At 43.4% G+C, this 13,671-nt stretch overlaps 1 protein-coding gene across 2 annotated transcripts; it reads left to right on the top strand.

The window, feature by feature from the left end:
* The first annotated feature begins 600 nt into the window (after positions 1–600).
* Positions 601–13,151, top strand: RBM43 (RNA binding motif protein 43). 2 transcript variants are annotated; one of them, XM_525941.9, is made up of 4 exons: positions 601–843; positions 6,806–7,016; positions 9,693–9,781; positions 10,872–13,151. In XM_525941.9, the coding sequence occupies exons 1-4, from the start codon at positions 841–843 to the stop codon at positions 11,628–11,630; spliced, it is 1,062 nt and encodes a 353-aa protein (XP_525941.4). In that variant the 5' UTR covers positions 601–840; the 3' UTR covers positions 11,631–13,151. The 2 variants fall into 2 exon arrangements, with proteins under 2 accessions (XP_525941.4, XP_063646577.1); XM_063790507.1 differs by lacking the exon at positions 601–843 and adding an exon at positions 1,117–1,491 and having other exon boundaries at positions 10,872–11,902.
* Positions 13,152–13,671: the final 520 nt, after the last annotated feature.

Raw genomic sequence — 13,671 nt, 5'->3', positions numbered from 1 at the left:
TAGAGAATACGTTCTAAAAAGTAAAGGTAGCTGGATGTAAAATTCTGGCAGCAGTTTAATATCCTAGATGGTTAGTTTGAGGCCAGCAACTAATGAGGATAAAAGCCTTCTCTATGGAAAATTTTGGACAATTATCTGGAGAAATATTACAGTGCGCATCAACCAAATTGAAATGTTTTCAAAAGTGTTGTAAAGTTTCATGTAGTAAAAAGGTTTTAGCCACATGCCCTTCAATTTCATGGCATCGAATATATAAACACAGAAGAGAGCATGCATGCAAGATATTTAACTCCCTTACATGATAATGCATGCGATTCAAAACTATCATGACGTCTAAGGCTCTCTGCAACTACGAGATGATTGATGTTAGGAAAAGCGTAGCCCCCCAGTATCAGCACAGGAAGCGGCCACCACCTCCTATGTGTTTTCCCTTTTTGCGTTTTTTCTTTTTTTAAATCAACTCTGCCGTTGTTGCTGCTGCTTAGCAAAACGGGTAAAAACAAAATTGCAATCACTGATGCATTACCCAGAGAATTCCCAAATTTCCTGTCGAGGAATCCCTCGGCCTCTCTCCAGAGTGCTTCCAAAAGTTGCAAAACTACGGAGGGCGTCTGGGCAGGCGCTGGCAACAGCACTCCGGAGTCCGAGCTCCCACCCAGAGGCCACGAGGTCGCAGAACAGCCGGATCGGGTGGAAGGGCCGCCCTTTTCTTCGTAGCCTCCAAGGGAGCTGGAACAAAAAAACGAAACCAAAACCTGCCTGCTCGCTCCTCTCCCCATCGCCTGCGTTCTGCTGGTTGTGGGCTTCCTGCGGCCGCTGAGGGCGCGTCTCCCCTCCGCCATGGCAAGTTGCTTTTGCTTTGAGTTTTGCGGTGCAGGTCCGTGCCTGTACCGTCGCCATGGTCCCCTAGAAGGGCGCGGAACCGGGCGCGACGGGCCAGGGTGCAGGGCTGCGCGGGAGGGGGCGGCGCGCGGAGGGGCCCCGGGGGCCCCGGAGAGCCGTCCACCCCGGCGGGCAAACTCAGGTCAGCCTCGCTGCACCCTTCCCAGGTGGCGGCATTGCGCGCCCCTGAAATTCACGTACGGCGGTGCAGTATGGGCCCGCTCCAGAGGCTCAGGACTAGGCTGTCACCTCCCACACCCACTGCCCAAGCGACGGGGACGCCGCCGTTCGTCGAGGAGCTGCTTCGCAGGCTGTTAGGGCTTAACTGTTGTCCTCCTACGCCTCGGGGGGAACAAAAGTGGATTGATTAGCCAGAAATGGAGGTCACAGCTGCCTTTTGAAAAGGGCTGGTAAGAACGATTCGAGCCAAGGACGCAAGTCAGGAAGACATCCTCATGTCTTATGTCTGCCTTGGTGCGAATTCTTGTCTTAGCAAATTCAAAATTTATCCTTCTGTGTTTTGTTTTGTTTCCATCAATCGCTTAAAAGCCTTGGCAAGGCCTTTAATTCCTGCTCTGAAATGCTAGAGTCCCGGAAATGCAAAAGCAAGTACGTTTTTGTTGACCTGGTGGCGGTAGAGGCGTCGTCATTGAAAATAAACAACTGATTTTGAGAAAATCAATATAAACAAATGCAGTCAATGAATCTTCTGTTTCTTCCCAATGCCTTACTTACAAAAGTAAAGTTTTGCTATATACTTTTTGCTTTCTGATAAGATGGCCAAGTCTGTTATAACATAATACTGATGCAAGGAAATGCGCCATCACGTTAGTATGTCTTGGCTAAAAGCTGCTCGTTTCAAAGTGCTTGAAAGGACTGTCTTTCTCTAGGACATTTCTTTATCTTAATCGTGGGTAGAAGAGATGAACAACCCTCATTATTCATAATTGACCTCAGTAAAATTATCTATGTTAGCCATACTTTCTCCAACCTATGAAAGGGAGTTAAGGACAAATATTGGCAAGTCATTGAAGTACTAATTCATTAGATGATTCATAGAAACTAGTTCTTACCAAACAAAATTTACACCTTTATGTTTTTTTCTTCTAAAAATACTGGTTCAGGGAGAAGTTTCTTTGATTTTACAGATAAATTACATGTAGACATTTGAATAAAGAAATATGGTATTAGTACTAATGAGGGCATAGAGCTGAAGTAAGATTTCCTGAGTTTAAATTGATTGCATGTTTTTCTTTGATATTGTTGGGGTGCAGAAAATGATCTCCCTGCCCGGCACGGTGGCTCACGCCTGTAATCCCAGCACTTTGGGAGGCGAAGGAGGGCGGATCACTTGAGGTCAGGAGTCTCTACTAAAAATACAAAAATTAGCTGGGCGTGATGGCACCCACCTGTAGTCTCAGCTACTGGGGAGGCTGAGGTGGGAGCATCACTTGAGCCCAGAAGGCGGAGGTTGCAAGGAGCCAAGATCACGCCATTGTTCTCCAGCCTGGGCAACAGAGCGAGGCGCCATCTAAAAAAAAAAAAAAAAAAAGACTTCGAGAGGCCGAGGGGGGCGGTCAGGAGTTCGAGACCAGCCTGGCCAACATGGTGAAACCCCGTCTCTACTAAAAATACAAAAATTAGTCGGGCATGATGGCTGATGCCTGTAGTCCCAGCTACTCAGGAGGCTGGGGCAGGAGAATTGCTTGAACCCGGGAGGTGGAGGTTGCAGTGAGCCAAGATTGCGCCATTGCACTCCAGCGTAGGTGACAGAGCTAGACTCCATTTCAAAACAAACAAACAAACAACAAGAAAAGAAAAAGATATCCCAAAAGAAATAAAAACAAATGCAGTGAGTGAATTTTCTATTTCTCCCTAGTGCTTCACTTAGAAAAATAAAGTTTTTCTTTATGCCTTTTTTGCTTTCTGATATGATGGCCCTGCCTTTATTCTTACATTGACAGGGTTGAGCATTTCTGTTTTTTTGTAACCATATTTAAATTTTCGATGTTTTTATTTTTATTTTTTTTGAGACAGAGTCTCACTCTGTCACCTAGGCTGGAGTGCAGTGGTGCGATCTTGGCTCACTGCAACCTCCACCTCCTGTGTTCAAGCCATTCTGGTTCCTCAGCCTCTGGAGTAGCTGGGATTACAGGCGCCTGCCTCCACTAATTTTTGTATTTTTAGTAGAGATGGGGTTTCACCATGTTGGCCAGGCTGATCTCGAACTCCTGACCTCAAGTGATCTGCCCACCTCATCTTCCCAAAGTGCTGGGATTACAGCCGTGAACTACTTGCACCTGGCCTTTTTTAAGACTTAGCAGGTTTGGTCTAAAAGTGAAAAACCGATAATAATGTAAACAGTAAATATTGTTTATAGCAGGTCCCAATAGTGTGCTATGATTACTTTTTCTCCTTTTGGTCCAGTGTTATGTGTATTTTTCCTTTTCCACTTCTAGGAAAATGTTCCCAGCAAATGGGTCAAATGGATTTTCTTTCTTTCTTCCTTTTTTTTTGGGGACGAAGTCTCCCTCTATTGCCCAGGCAGGCTGGAGTGCAGTGGTGCTCACTATAACCTCCACCTCCCAGGTTCAAGCCATTCTCCTGCCTCAGCCTCCCAAGTAGCTGGGACTACAGGCATGTGCCACCACGCCCAGCTAATTTTTGTAGTTTTAGTAGAGATGGGGTTTCACCATGTTGGCCAGGCTGGTCTCGAACTCCTGACCTTAGGTGATCTGCCCGCCTCAGCCTCCCAAAGTGCAGGGATTACAGGTGTGAGCCACCGTGCCTGGCCTGCATTCCATAATTTACTTAAAATCATGCAAGTACTTTAGTTTTCTTATGATTTTTAGGCTGGGGCCCCTTCAAATCCCAGAAATGGGAGAGAACTTGCTCTGGGATATACATGCTAGCAGGTTCTCTCTGAAGTGTTCATTCAGGCATTTTTTGTTTTTAAGACAGAGCCTTGCTCTGTCGCCTAGGCTGGAGTGCAGTGGTGCCATCTTGGCTCACTGCAGCCTCGATCTCCTGTGCTCAAGCGATCCTCCTATCTCCGCCTCTGGAGTAGCTAGCTGGGACTATAGGTGTGCACCACCACACCCGGCTAATTTTTTCTGTTTTTGGTAGAGACCAGGTTTCACCATGTTGGCCAGGCTGGTCTGGAACTCCTGGCCTCAAGTGATCCGCCCACCTTGACCTCCCAAAGTGCTGGAATTACAGGTGTGAGCCACCGTGCCCAGTCAGGCTTTTCAGGCCTTTTTTTTTTTTTTTAAAGTAAAATAATCCTCAAGTTTTTTTCCTTGCGGTTTGGCCCAGCTGCCTTCATTGCAGAGTGTTATGTGCATGTCGAAGCTTGTGTGCACTGGGGGTAGGGAATGTGAGGAGACAGCTGGAGCAGTTGTTTTACCAATACCCTGTCAACAAACCCTTGGTTTGGTCCCTTTATTTCTGAGGTTCTGCTCTGAAAGTCGTCACCTGTTCACTATAACCCCCTTTTGCATATTCTGAGTTAGCTCCTTCCCTCTGTCTTATCGTTCCATATACTTCCATGTATTTTCTTTTCTTTTTCTTTCTTTCTTTTTTTTTTTAGATGGAGTTTTGCTCTTGTCGTCCAGGGCTGGAGTGCAATGGCACGATTGGGCTCACTGCAACATCCGCCTCCCTGGTTTAAGCTATTCTCTTGCCTCAGCCTCCTGAGTAGCTGGATTACAGGTGCCTGCCACCACACCCAGCTAATTTTTGTATTTTTAGTAGAGACGGCATTTCACCATGTTGGCCAGGCTGGTCTAGAACTCCTGACCTCAGGTGATCCACCCGCCTTGGCCTCCCAAAGTGCTGGGATTACAGGCGTGAGCCACCACGCCCGGCCACTTCCATGTGTTTTCAATCTTCATTTGTTGAACTCTCCTGTGCTGATTGCTCCCTTCAATTGGGTTTATTCTTTTTAAAATTATCTTTTTTTTTTTTTTTTTTTTTTGTGAAGGAGTTTCACTCTTGTTGCCCAGGATGGAGTGAAATGGGGCGATTTCGGCTCACCCCAACCTCCGCCTCCTGGGTTCAAGCAATTGTCCTGCCTCAGCCTCCAGAGTAGCTGGGATTACAGGCATGCACCACCATGCCAGGCTAATTTTTTGTATTTTTAGTACAGACAGGGTTTCTCCATGTTGGTCAGGCTGGTCTTGAACTCCCAACCTCAGGTGATCTGCCTGCCTCGGCCTCCCAAAGTGCTAGGATTAGGATTACAGGTGTGAGCCACCGTGCCTGGCCTTCTTTATAAAATTGTTTTACTTTCATTTTATGGGGCTCTTGGGATGGACAGGACACTGTGTGTGTGTGTGTGTGTGTGTGTTTGCGCACGCATGCGTGCTCTTACACTGTCTTCCTGATCTGGTAGCTCAGAAATAGTTTCAGTGGAGTCCTATTGAATAGAGAGGCCTCTGGACTGAGGGCCCCAAATTCCTTTCAGGTCTGCTAACCATTGCTGTAGCCCGTGAGCTGTCCTGTCCAACCCCGGGTAGCTTAGGACAGCTTATGTTTGAGCTCGGGTGGACTAACTGTTTAAAAATTAAAAATTATAAAAAGCTTATAAATCCACTTCCCTAAATGAGGCTGAGGGACAAATTAAAGCATTTAAATAGAAGCCTTAACTGGATAATATAAGTTCAAAGAGATTGAGCCCAACAAAGGATCTACTTGCAGTTGATACTCTGTGCCCAGCATGGTGGCAGGGTCTGCAATAGCGTGTACTTGCTGTGGCTGACTTTCATGTCCGATATGTGCTGGAAGTCAGGCTTTAGTCCACTGCAGTCCCCATGTTCTTGCCAGGGGTTTGTTTGTTTATTTATTTATTTAGAAACAGAGTCTCTTGTTTCCCAGGCTGGACTGCAGTGGTGTGATCTGGACTCACTGCAACCCCTGCCTCCTGGGTTCAAGTGATTCTCCTGTCTCAGTTTCACGAGTAGCTGGGATTACAGGCGCCCGCCATCACGCCCAGCTGCTTTTTGTATTTTTAGTAGAGACGGGGTTTCACCTTGTTGGCCAGGCTGGTCTGGAACTCCTGATGTCAGGTGATCTGCCTGCTTCAGCCTCCCAAAGTGCTGGGATTACGGGTGTGAGCCACTATCCATGGCCCAGTGTTTTATTTTTTTATGGTAACTTTCCTGATTCTGACAATAAAAGTAGGGGATGTGTTTCTTACTGTCTTACATACTTTAGACTCTACAATGTAAAGAAAACATACAGCCGCCTCCAAATACCATATTTTGTGGTTAGTTTGACTTATTTTTAATTAATAAATTTTTAAATTTATATTTTTGATCTTTTCCTTTGTAACTTCTTCCATTATTTTTAGGCCTTCCTAAATCAGACAAATATTAACCAATATTTTCCACTTAAGAAAAAAAGGGTGGCTGGGCATGGTGGCTCATGCCTGTAATCCCAGCACTTAGAGTGGCTGAGGCAGCAGATCACTTGAGGTCAGGAGTTCAAGACCAGCCTGGCCAACATGGTGAAACCTCATGTCTACTAAAAATACAAAAATTAGCTGGGTGTGGTGGCGGGCACCTGTAATCCCAGCTACTTGAGGGGCTGAGGCAGGAGAATCGCTTGAACCTGGGAGGCAGAGATTGTAATGAGCTGAGATCATGCCACTGCACTCCAGCCTGGGTGACAGAGTGAGACTCCATCTCAAAAAAGAAAAAAAGAAGGGTTTAATTTTTACATTTAACTCTTAAATTCATATAGAGTTTATGTTGGTATATGGTGTGAGGCAAGGATTTACTCCCCTACACCCCTTTTAAAAAGTATCTAACCAGCTGCACCAGCACTTTTATAGAATAAGATATTCTCTCCACTGAAGTGTGATGTCATCTTTATTATGTAGAGTCTTGTATTTTTAAAGAATAACCTACTGTTTCTCTTACAGGCATCAGTTTTGAATGTCAAGGAATCCAAAGCTCCTGAAAGAACGGTTGTAGTTGCTGGTCTTCCAGTTGACCTTTTTAGTGATCAATTATTGGCGGTATTAGTGAAGAGCCACTTCCAAGACATTAAGAATGAGGGTGGAGATGTTGAAGATGTGATATATCCGACAAGAACCAAGGGAGTTGCATATGTAATATTCAAAGAAAAAAAAGGTATTTCCAAGTAAAATTTTTGTAATTTTAGAAATACTTCTTCAATAAAATTTAAAAATTACATTTTATTAAAATGATCCACGGAATTGGTAAATTTTAAAGTAGTTTTTTTTTTGAGACACAGTCTCACTCTGTTGCCCAGGTTAGAGTGCAGTGGCATGATCTCAGCTCACTGCAACCTCTGCCTCCCAAGTTCAAGTGATTCTCCTGCCTCAGCCTCCTGAATAGCTGGGATTACAGGAGGCACCTGCCATCACGCCCAGCTAATTTTTGTATTTTTAGTAGAGACAGAGTTTCACCATGTTGGCCAGGTTGGTCTCGAACTCCTGACCTCAAGTGATCTGCCTGCCTCAGCCTCCCAAAGTACTGGGATTACAGGCATAAGCCACCATGCCTGGCTAAAGTAACTTAAAAAAAAAATATTTTATTGTGAATATACAAATGGCACCATATTGCTTTAGGAAGAAAAGATATGAAAATGGCTCATGATAAAGTTGTTAGTGACTGGCAAATTCTTGAAAACTTTCTCCTGTATTTTGAATCTGTCTATATCTTGGGGTGAAAGTGTTACATTTTACTGTAGAAAACCTGTAAAATACCGACAAAATGGAGAAAAACCCCACAAAGATGATATATAATCTCATAAACAAGATGACTACTTTGGGAATTTTCAGGTGGCCTCAACTATATATTTTAGAATAAATGGATATTCTAATATAGTATCTGCCTTATTACTGGCAAAGTTGAATTGAGAAGTGTGGCTTGGATTTGAGATCAGACTGAGCCATTCTGCTCCCTGCACCCAATCCCTGACTTAGATGGTGAGAAAGTTGGGTTGGCAGAGCACACACACCCCTTCAGCCTCATGGAACGGGCAACCTTCTTTACAGCTTAGTGGCTGGCAGAAAATACATTGCCAGAGGAAAACAAGTCTCCATGTCAGGCTCTTGGAGGTGAACATACCACATGGGGGTTGGAGCAGAGCAAGAGAACTTGCTTTGCTTAAGGGACGACAGAGTCCAGGGAAAGATCCAAGGCACTATGGATTTTCAGTACCTTTAGCTGTCACCATTAATTAAGTCATTCCTTCTCAATGGGGATGTTCAGGTAAGGGATGGCAGGAGGGGCTCAGGGGCTCATTTTTTCTCTAAGGAGATGGTAGTGTTTTTGAAAGTTAATATTTTATATGTTGAATTGGCAACTCAGAGAGACAGAGAGATAGAGAGAGAGAGAGAGAGAGAGAGAGAGATTGGCCTCGGTCATTCATTCATAAATATTTTCTGAGTACCTGTTATTTACCAGGCAGCATGCTGGGTCTTGAGGATACAGCAATGAGTGAAATAGGCAAAGCCTTTTTTTTTCTTGAGATGTACATCTGGACCGATTTTAAACAAATGAATCTATAATATGTTGGGTGCTTTATTTATTTATATAAAACTTAGATATTTGTTTATTTAAATATATTTATGATTATATATTCATAAATAAGTGCTATGACAAGACATAAAGAAGAATAAAGGGATAGAATATGACGGAAAGTGCTGTTTTAGATGAATAGGAAGGGAAATGCTCTGTTTAGATGACATTTGAGCAGAGGCCAAGTAAGGGAATGATTCATGCAGATAAGCCGGAAGAACATTCTAGGCCAAGGGAGGGACTGGTAATTTTGTGAGTGGGGAGCATGCTGGGTGTGTGGAAGAACAGCAAGGAGGCCTGTGTGGCTGGAGTGGAATGAGCTGGGGGAGAGTGATAGGAGATGTGGTTAGATGGGGAGCCGGGGCCAGTTTATGCTCAGTAACTGCTGGATCATGGCAAGGTGTCTGGGATTTTATTCTGGGGTGAGATGGAAGGTTTCAAGCAGGGGATTGACAAGATTGGACTGCCTTTTCTTAAATGAGCAACCTAGCAGCTGTTTGAACAACAGGAATTACTACTCATCGTTGGCTTTGATAAGGCAGTACCAGGGCAGGTGATAAGAACTGGTGGGTATTCGGGACATGTTGATGGATTAAATATCATTTTCTGTGGTGGAGAACACTGGGGATAGAATGCATTTGGGAGGGAGATAGTTATCAAGAGTTCAGTTTGGGTCAATGAGATGCCTATTAGGATAATGAGGTAGAGAGTTCTACAGGCAGAAGGGAGAAAGATCGAGGCTGAAGATAGAATTTTGAAAGCGATTCACGTAGAGATGGTGTCTAAAGCCATAGAGATGGTTGAGATCACCCAGGGGATGGGGTACAGGTTAGCAAAGAAGCATGAGGCCTGAGGTCCAGGTCTCGCCAACATCTAGAGAATGGGAAGAGAGGAGGATTAGGAAGGAGACTCAGCAGGTCAGCCAGTGAATTGGGAGGAAAACCAGAACAGTATGATATCTTAGATCAAGAATGTAAAGTCTTCTTGTGACTAGAATTAACAGAGATGGGGATATACCTTTACATTTTTGTTTTTTATTCATGCATATAATACCTTGTGTGCTTTATAACATGATTTGGATCATATTTACACATAAAATGAAGTGCAACAAAAAAGTGATTTGAATGTTGAATTTAGAGGAAAAATGTAGAAAAAAACCTTAGACATTCTTCTATAATATAATTGAATATGCCTATTTTTATTAAAAAATTATTAGTGTATCATGCCATAAACACTTTTGATGCCAGTGTTTCCACTTAGTTGCAGAGAATGTCATCAGACAAAAGAAACACTGGCTAGCAAGGAAGACTAGACATGCTGAACTCACAGTCTCTCATTTTGGTGACAAGGTAAGGTGTGATGCTGAAGGTGTACTGATAGTCCTGTATCCCATTTCTTCTTTGAAGTTTTTCTTATGGCAGGCGACACAAAGTGCTCTCACTCCATGACTTCTAGGAAAGAAAATGCAAACTCCCTGAGTCAGTGTTAAAGGCCAACCCTGGCCCTTGAAATTTTGGTTATCGCCTCATCTATTTTTATCTTTCTATGTGTGTCACTTAATGTTTTATTTTACAAAATGTATATTTTTTGAGAAAAGGTCTTGCTCCGTCACCCAGGCAGTGGCATAATCTTGGCTCACTCTAACCTCTGCCTCTTGGGCTCAGGTGATTCTCCTGCCTCAACCTCCCGAGTAGCTGGGACTATAGGTGTGTACCACCAGGCCTGGCTAATTTTTGTAGTTTTTGTAGAGACAGGGTGTCCCTATGTTGCCCAGGCTGGTCTCAAACTCCTGGACTCAAGCAGTCCTCCCACCTCAGCCCCCCAAAGTGCTGGGATTACAGGGGTGAGCCACCACGCCCAGCCTCACTTAATGCTTTTAAAGTGATGGTAAAAGCTTATACTGTCATGGATGATGCCAGGTACCAACCTAAAGGCTTATTTTGGGAAAAAACAATGAGAATGAACATTAAAAAGAAGCTTTGAAGAGACAGCAAGTAAGAAAAAGAGGAAAAAGTTAAAATCCAAAGCAATGGTTTACCAACTTGATTCTGTAAGACACTCAGAGTTGTATGCAGCCATCTGATGAACTTGACTGGGGGCAGGAATGACTCTTGGGGGAACCCTATCCAAGCAGAACCAGAACAGTTTGTATGTATTGGTTCTGCATAAAACTGTTTCAAAAAAGAATTCTGCCTCTACAAATTATTTGAGCATGTCTGTTTTGGGGTATGTGGTGAGGGAGTGTGAATCCCAAATTGAACAAAATGGGATAACTTTGATGGGCTGCCCTGGTGCAAGAAGTCAGGAAGTCTGGGGCAGGCAACTGGGGCCTGGTTTAATGCAATTTCTGCAGAGACAAGAAAGTGGCAGAAAAGAACATGTTTATGTAGTCTTTCCCACTAGGCAGTACTGTTTTCATTTCTCTCTTTTTAATTTCAGATCTTCAGCTCTGTAAATGCCATCCTTGATCTTTCTGTTTTTGGAAAAGAAGTTACTCTAGAAACTCTGGTAAAAGACCTGAAAAAAAAAATCCCGAGTTTAAGCTTCAGTCCTTTGAAACCCAGTGGAAGAATCTCCGTGGAAGGATCATTTCTGGCTGTCAAGAGGCTCAGAGAATCTTTGCTAGCAAGAGCATGTTCTCTCTTAGAAAAAGACAGAAATTTTACCAGTGAGGGGAGAAAGTGGAATAGACAAAATCTCCAAAGGAATCTACAGAGAAGTAATAACTCTTTGGCATCAGTCAGGACCTTAGTACCTGAGACTGCTAGAAGTGGAGAAATGCTTGTGCTTGACACAGATGTTTTTCTTTACCTGAAACACAAGTGTGGATCTTATGAAAGCACGCTGAAAAAATTCCACATTCTGAGTCAGGAGAAAGTGGATGGTGAAATCACCACAATTTGTCTAAAAAGCATTCAAGTTGGTTCTCAGCCAAACAATGCAAAACATGTAAAAGAGCTCATTGAGGAATGGTCACATGCTCTTTACTTAAAGCTTAGAAAAGAGACATTTATTTTGGAAGGAAAGGAAAATAGAGAGAAAAGAATGATCAAAAGGGCATGTGAACAATTAAGTTCGAGATACCTTGAAGTCCTGATTAACCTTTATAGGACACACATTGACATTATAGGATCTTCTTCTGACACTTACCTGTTTAAAAAAGGGGTCATGAAATTAATAGGGCAAAAGGTTAGTTAATAAAATCTCAGCAATATAGTCATAAGGGCTGCTTTCTCTTGCTGAGCAGTGACCATTGCCGTGAATGAGGCTAGCTTTACACACCGTATCTCATGAATCCTTATGCTCATCCTTCTTTGTCAGTGTTGACTATCCTCACGTTACAGCGGAAGAAACTAGGATTTGGAGAAGTTAAAACACTTTTCTGAAGTTATCCAGTTGACAAGGAATGAGGCTGTGGCTTAGCCCAGTCTATCTGATTACACAGATAATACCTAAGGAATAAAACTTTGAAAAAAACTCACCAAACTTTTTTTTTTTTTTTTTGAGACGGAGTCTCGCTCTGTTGTCCAGGCTGGAGTGCAGTGGCGTGATCTCGGCTCACTGCAATGTCCACCTCCTGGGTTCACACCATTCTCCTGCCTCAACCTCTGGAATAGCTGGGACTGCAGGTGCCCACCACCACGCCCGGCTAATCTTTTTGTATTTTTTTAGTAGAGATGGGGTTTCACCGTGTTAGCCAGGATGGTCTCCATCTCCTGACCTTGTGATCCACCTGCCTCAGCCTCCCAAAGTGCTGGGATTACAGGCGTGAGCCACTGCGCCCAGCAAACTCACCAAACTTTGAAGGAATCTTACTTTCTCTGTAACTCCAAATTATTAGAGAATAATAATTATTAAGAAGTAGCCTTAACATATGAGAAATTTGAAAGGTGATTATTATGCCATGGGCAATTTCTTAACATTTACAGTTTGTGTTTACTCCGTGTAGAATTAGAATACTGGCAAAAATCACTGGGGAAACTACTTAGATGGAAAGCATATCTTATGCAGGTAATCATTATTTGACTAAATTCTATTGTTTCAAGGCTGCTGGCCACATAGGATGTTTTTACTATTTTTTTTAGCCTAAGTGCTTACATAAAATGGTGATTCTTTTATAATTGTGCAAGTTGATAATATTAATTCTTGTCACACCCAACTAAAACAGACTCAAGAAGCTAGGGGGAAAAAGTACTTGGGACACATAATATTGCTCCAAGAATGTAATTCTCTGTGAGCCTGGCTACTGAAACTGCTTGCTGTAACCTGAGACCAGTTTTGTCTATAGCTGCTGAGATAACTTGCTGTAACTCTAGGACTAATTTTGCCTATGGCCATTGCCCACCAGTTGGAGCTTGCCAGCTCCCCAGGGCTTTACTAATACCAATGAACTTTCTCTTAAGACCACAAGTTGGCCGGGCGTGGTGGCTCATACCTGTAATCCCAGCACTTTGGGAGGCCAAGGCGGGTGGATCACAAGGTCAGGAGATTGAGACCATCCTGGCTAACATAGTAAAACCCCATCTCTACTAAAAATACAAAAATTAGCCGGGCATGGTGGTGGGCGCCTGTAGTCCCACCTACTCGGGAGGCTGAGGCAGGAGAATGGTGTGAACCCGGGAGGTGGAGCTTGCAGTGAGCCAAGATTGCGCTACTGCACTCCAGCCTGGGTGACAGAGCGAGACTCCGTCTCAAAAAAAAAAAAAAAAAAAAAAGAAAGACCACAAGTAACATTCTTAGTTTTAAATAAAACCCTCAACCTTCTCTTTGTTTGTTGGACATACTAAAGATCACCTAGAATTGAAATTCTTTCTTCTCAAATAAAACATTAAATTTAGTTTTGTGCCTACATTTTCATTTTGACTTTGACATGCATGGTGTCAGAAGTGGGATACAAAGCTGACTCACCTCATGGAGAATCATTGGCCTTTGGAGTTATGGCATGAGGTACCCATGTTGGGGCCCTTTGAACCCCCCACACCCCCACCACTTTCACAGGTTATCCTTTCTCCCTCCAGTAAGTATCTCTTGGACAGAACTCTCAGATATGGTTTGAGTTCTGTTTTATTTGGGATATGATTAGGGAGAAGTCTTTCCCCCTCTTGTTTGGTAGATCTGTTGGGTAGAATTATTTTCCCCCTGCTGACCTCAGCTGCGAGGTTTGGACCTTGAGGCTTGGATGAGGGAATTTTTCCCTTTCTTTGGAGAAGGCTTATCATTCTTACTGGTAAGCATGTAT

This window comes from Pan troglodytes, chromosome 13 (assembly GCF_028858775.2).
Source record: "Pan troglodytes isolate AG18354 chromosome 13, NHGRI_mPanTro3-v2.0_pri, whole genome shotgun sequence".
Classification (NCBI taxonomy): Eukaryota; Metazoa; Chordata; class Mammalia; order Primates; family Hominidae; genus Pan; species Pan troglodytes.
This window is presented reverse-complemented; position numbering and strand designations above follow the sequence as displayed.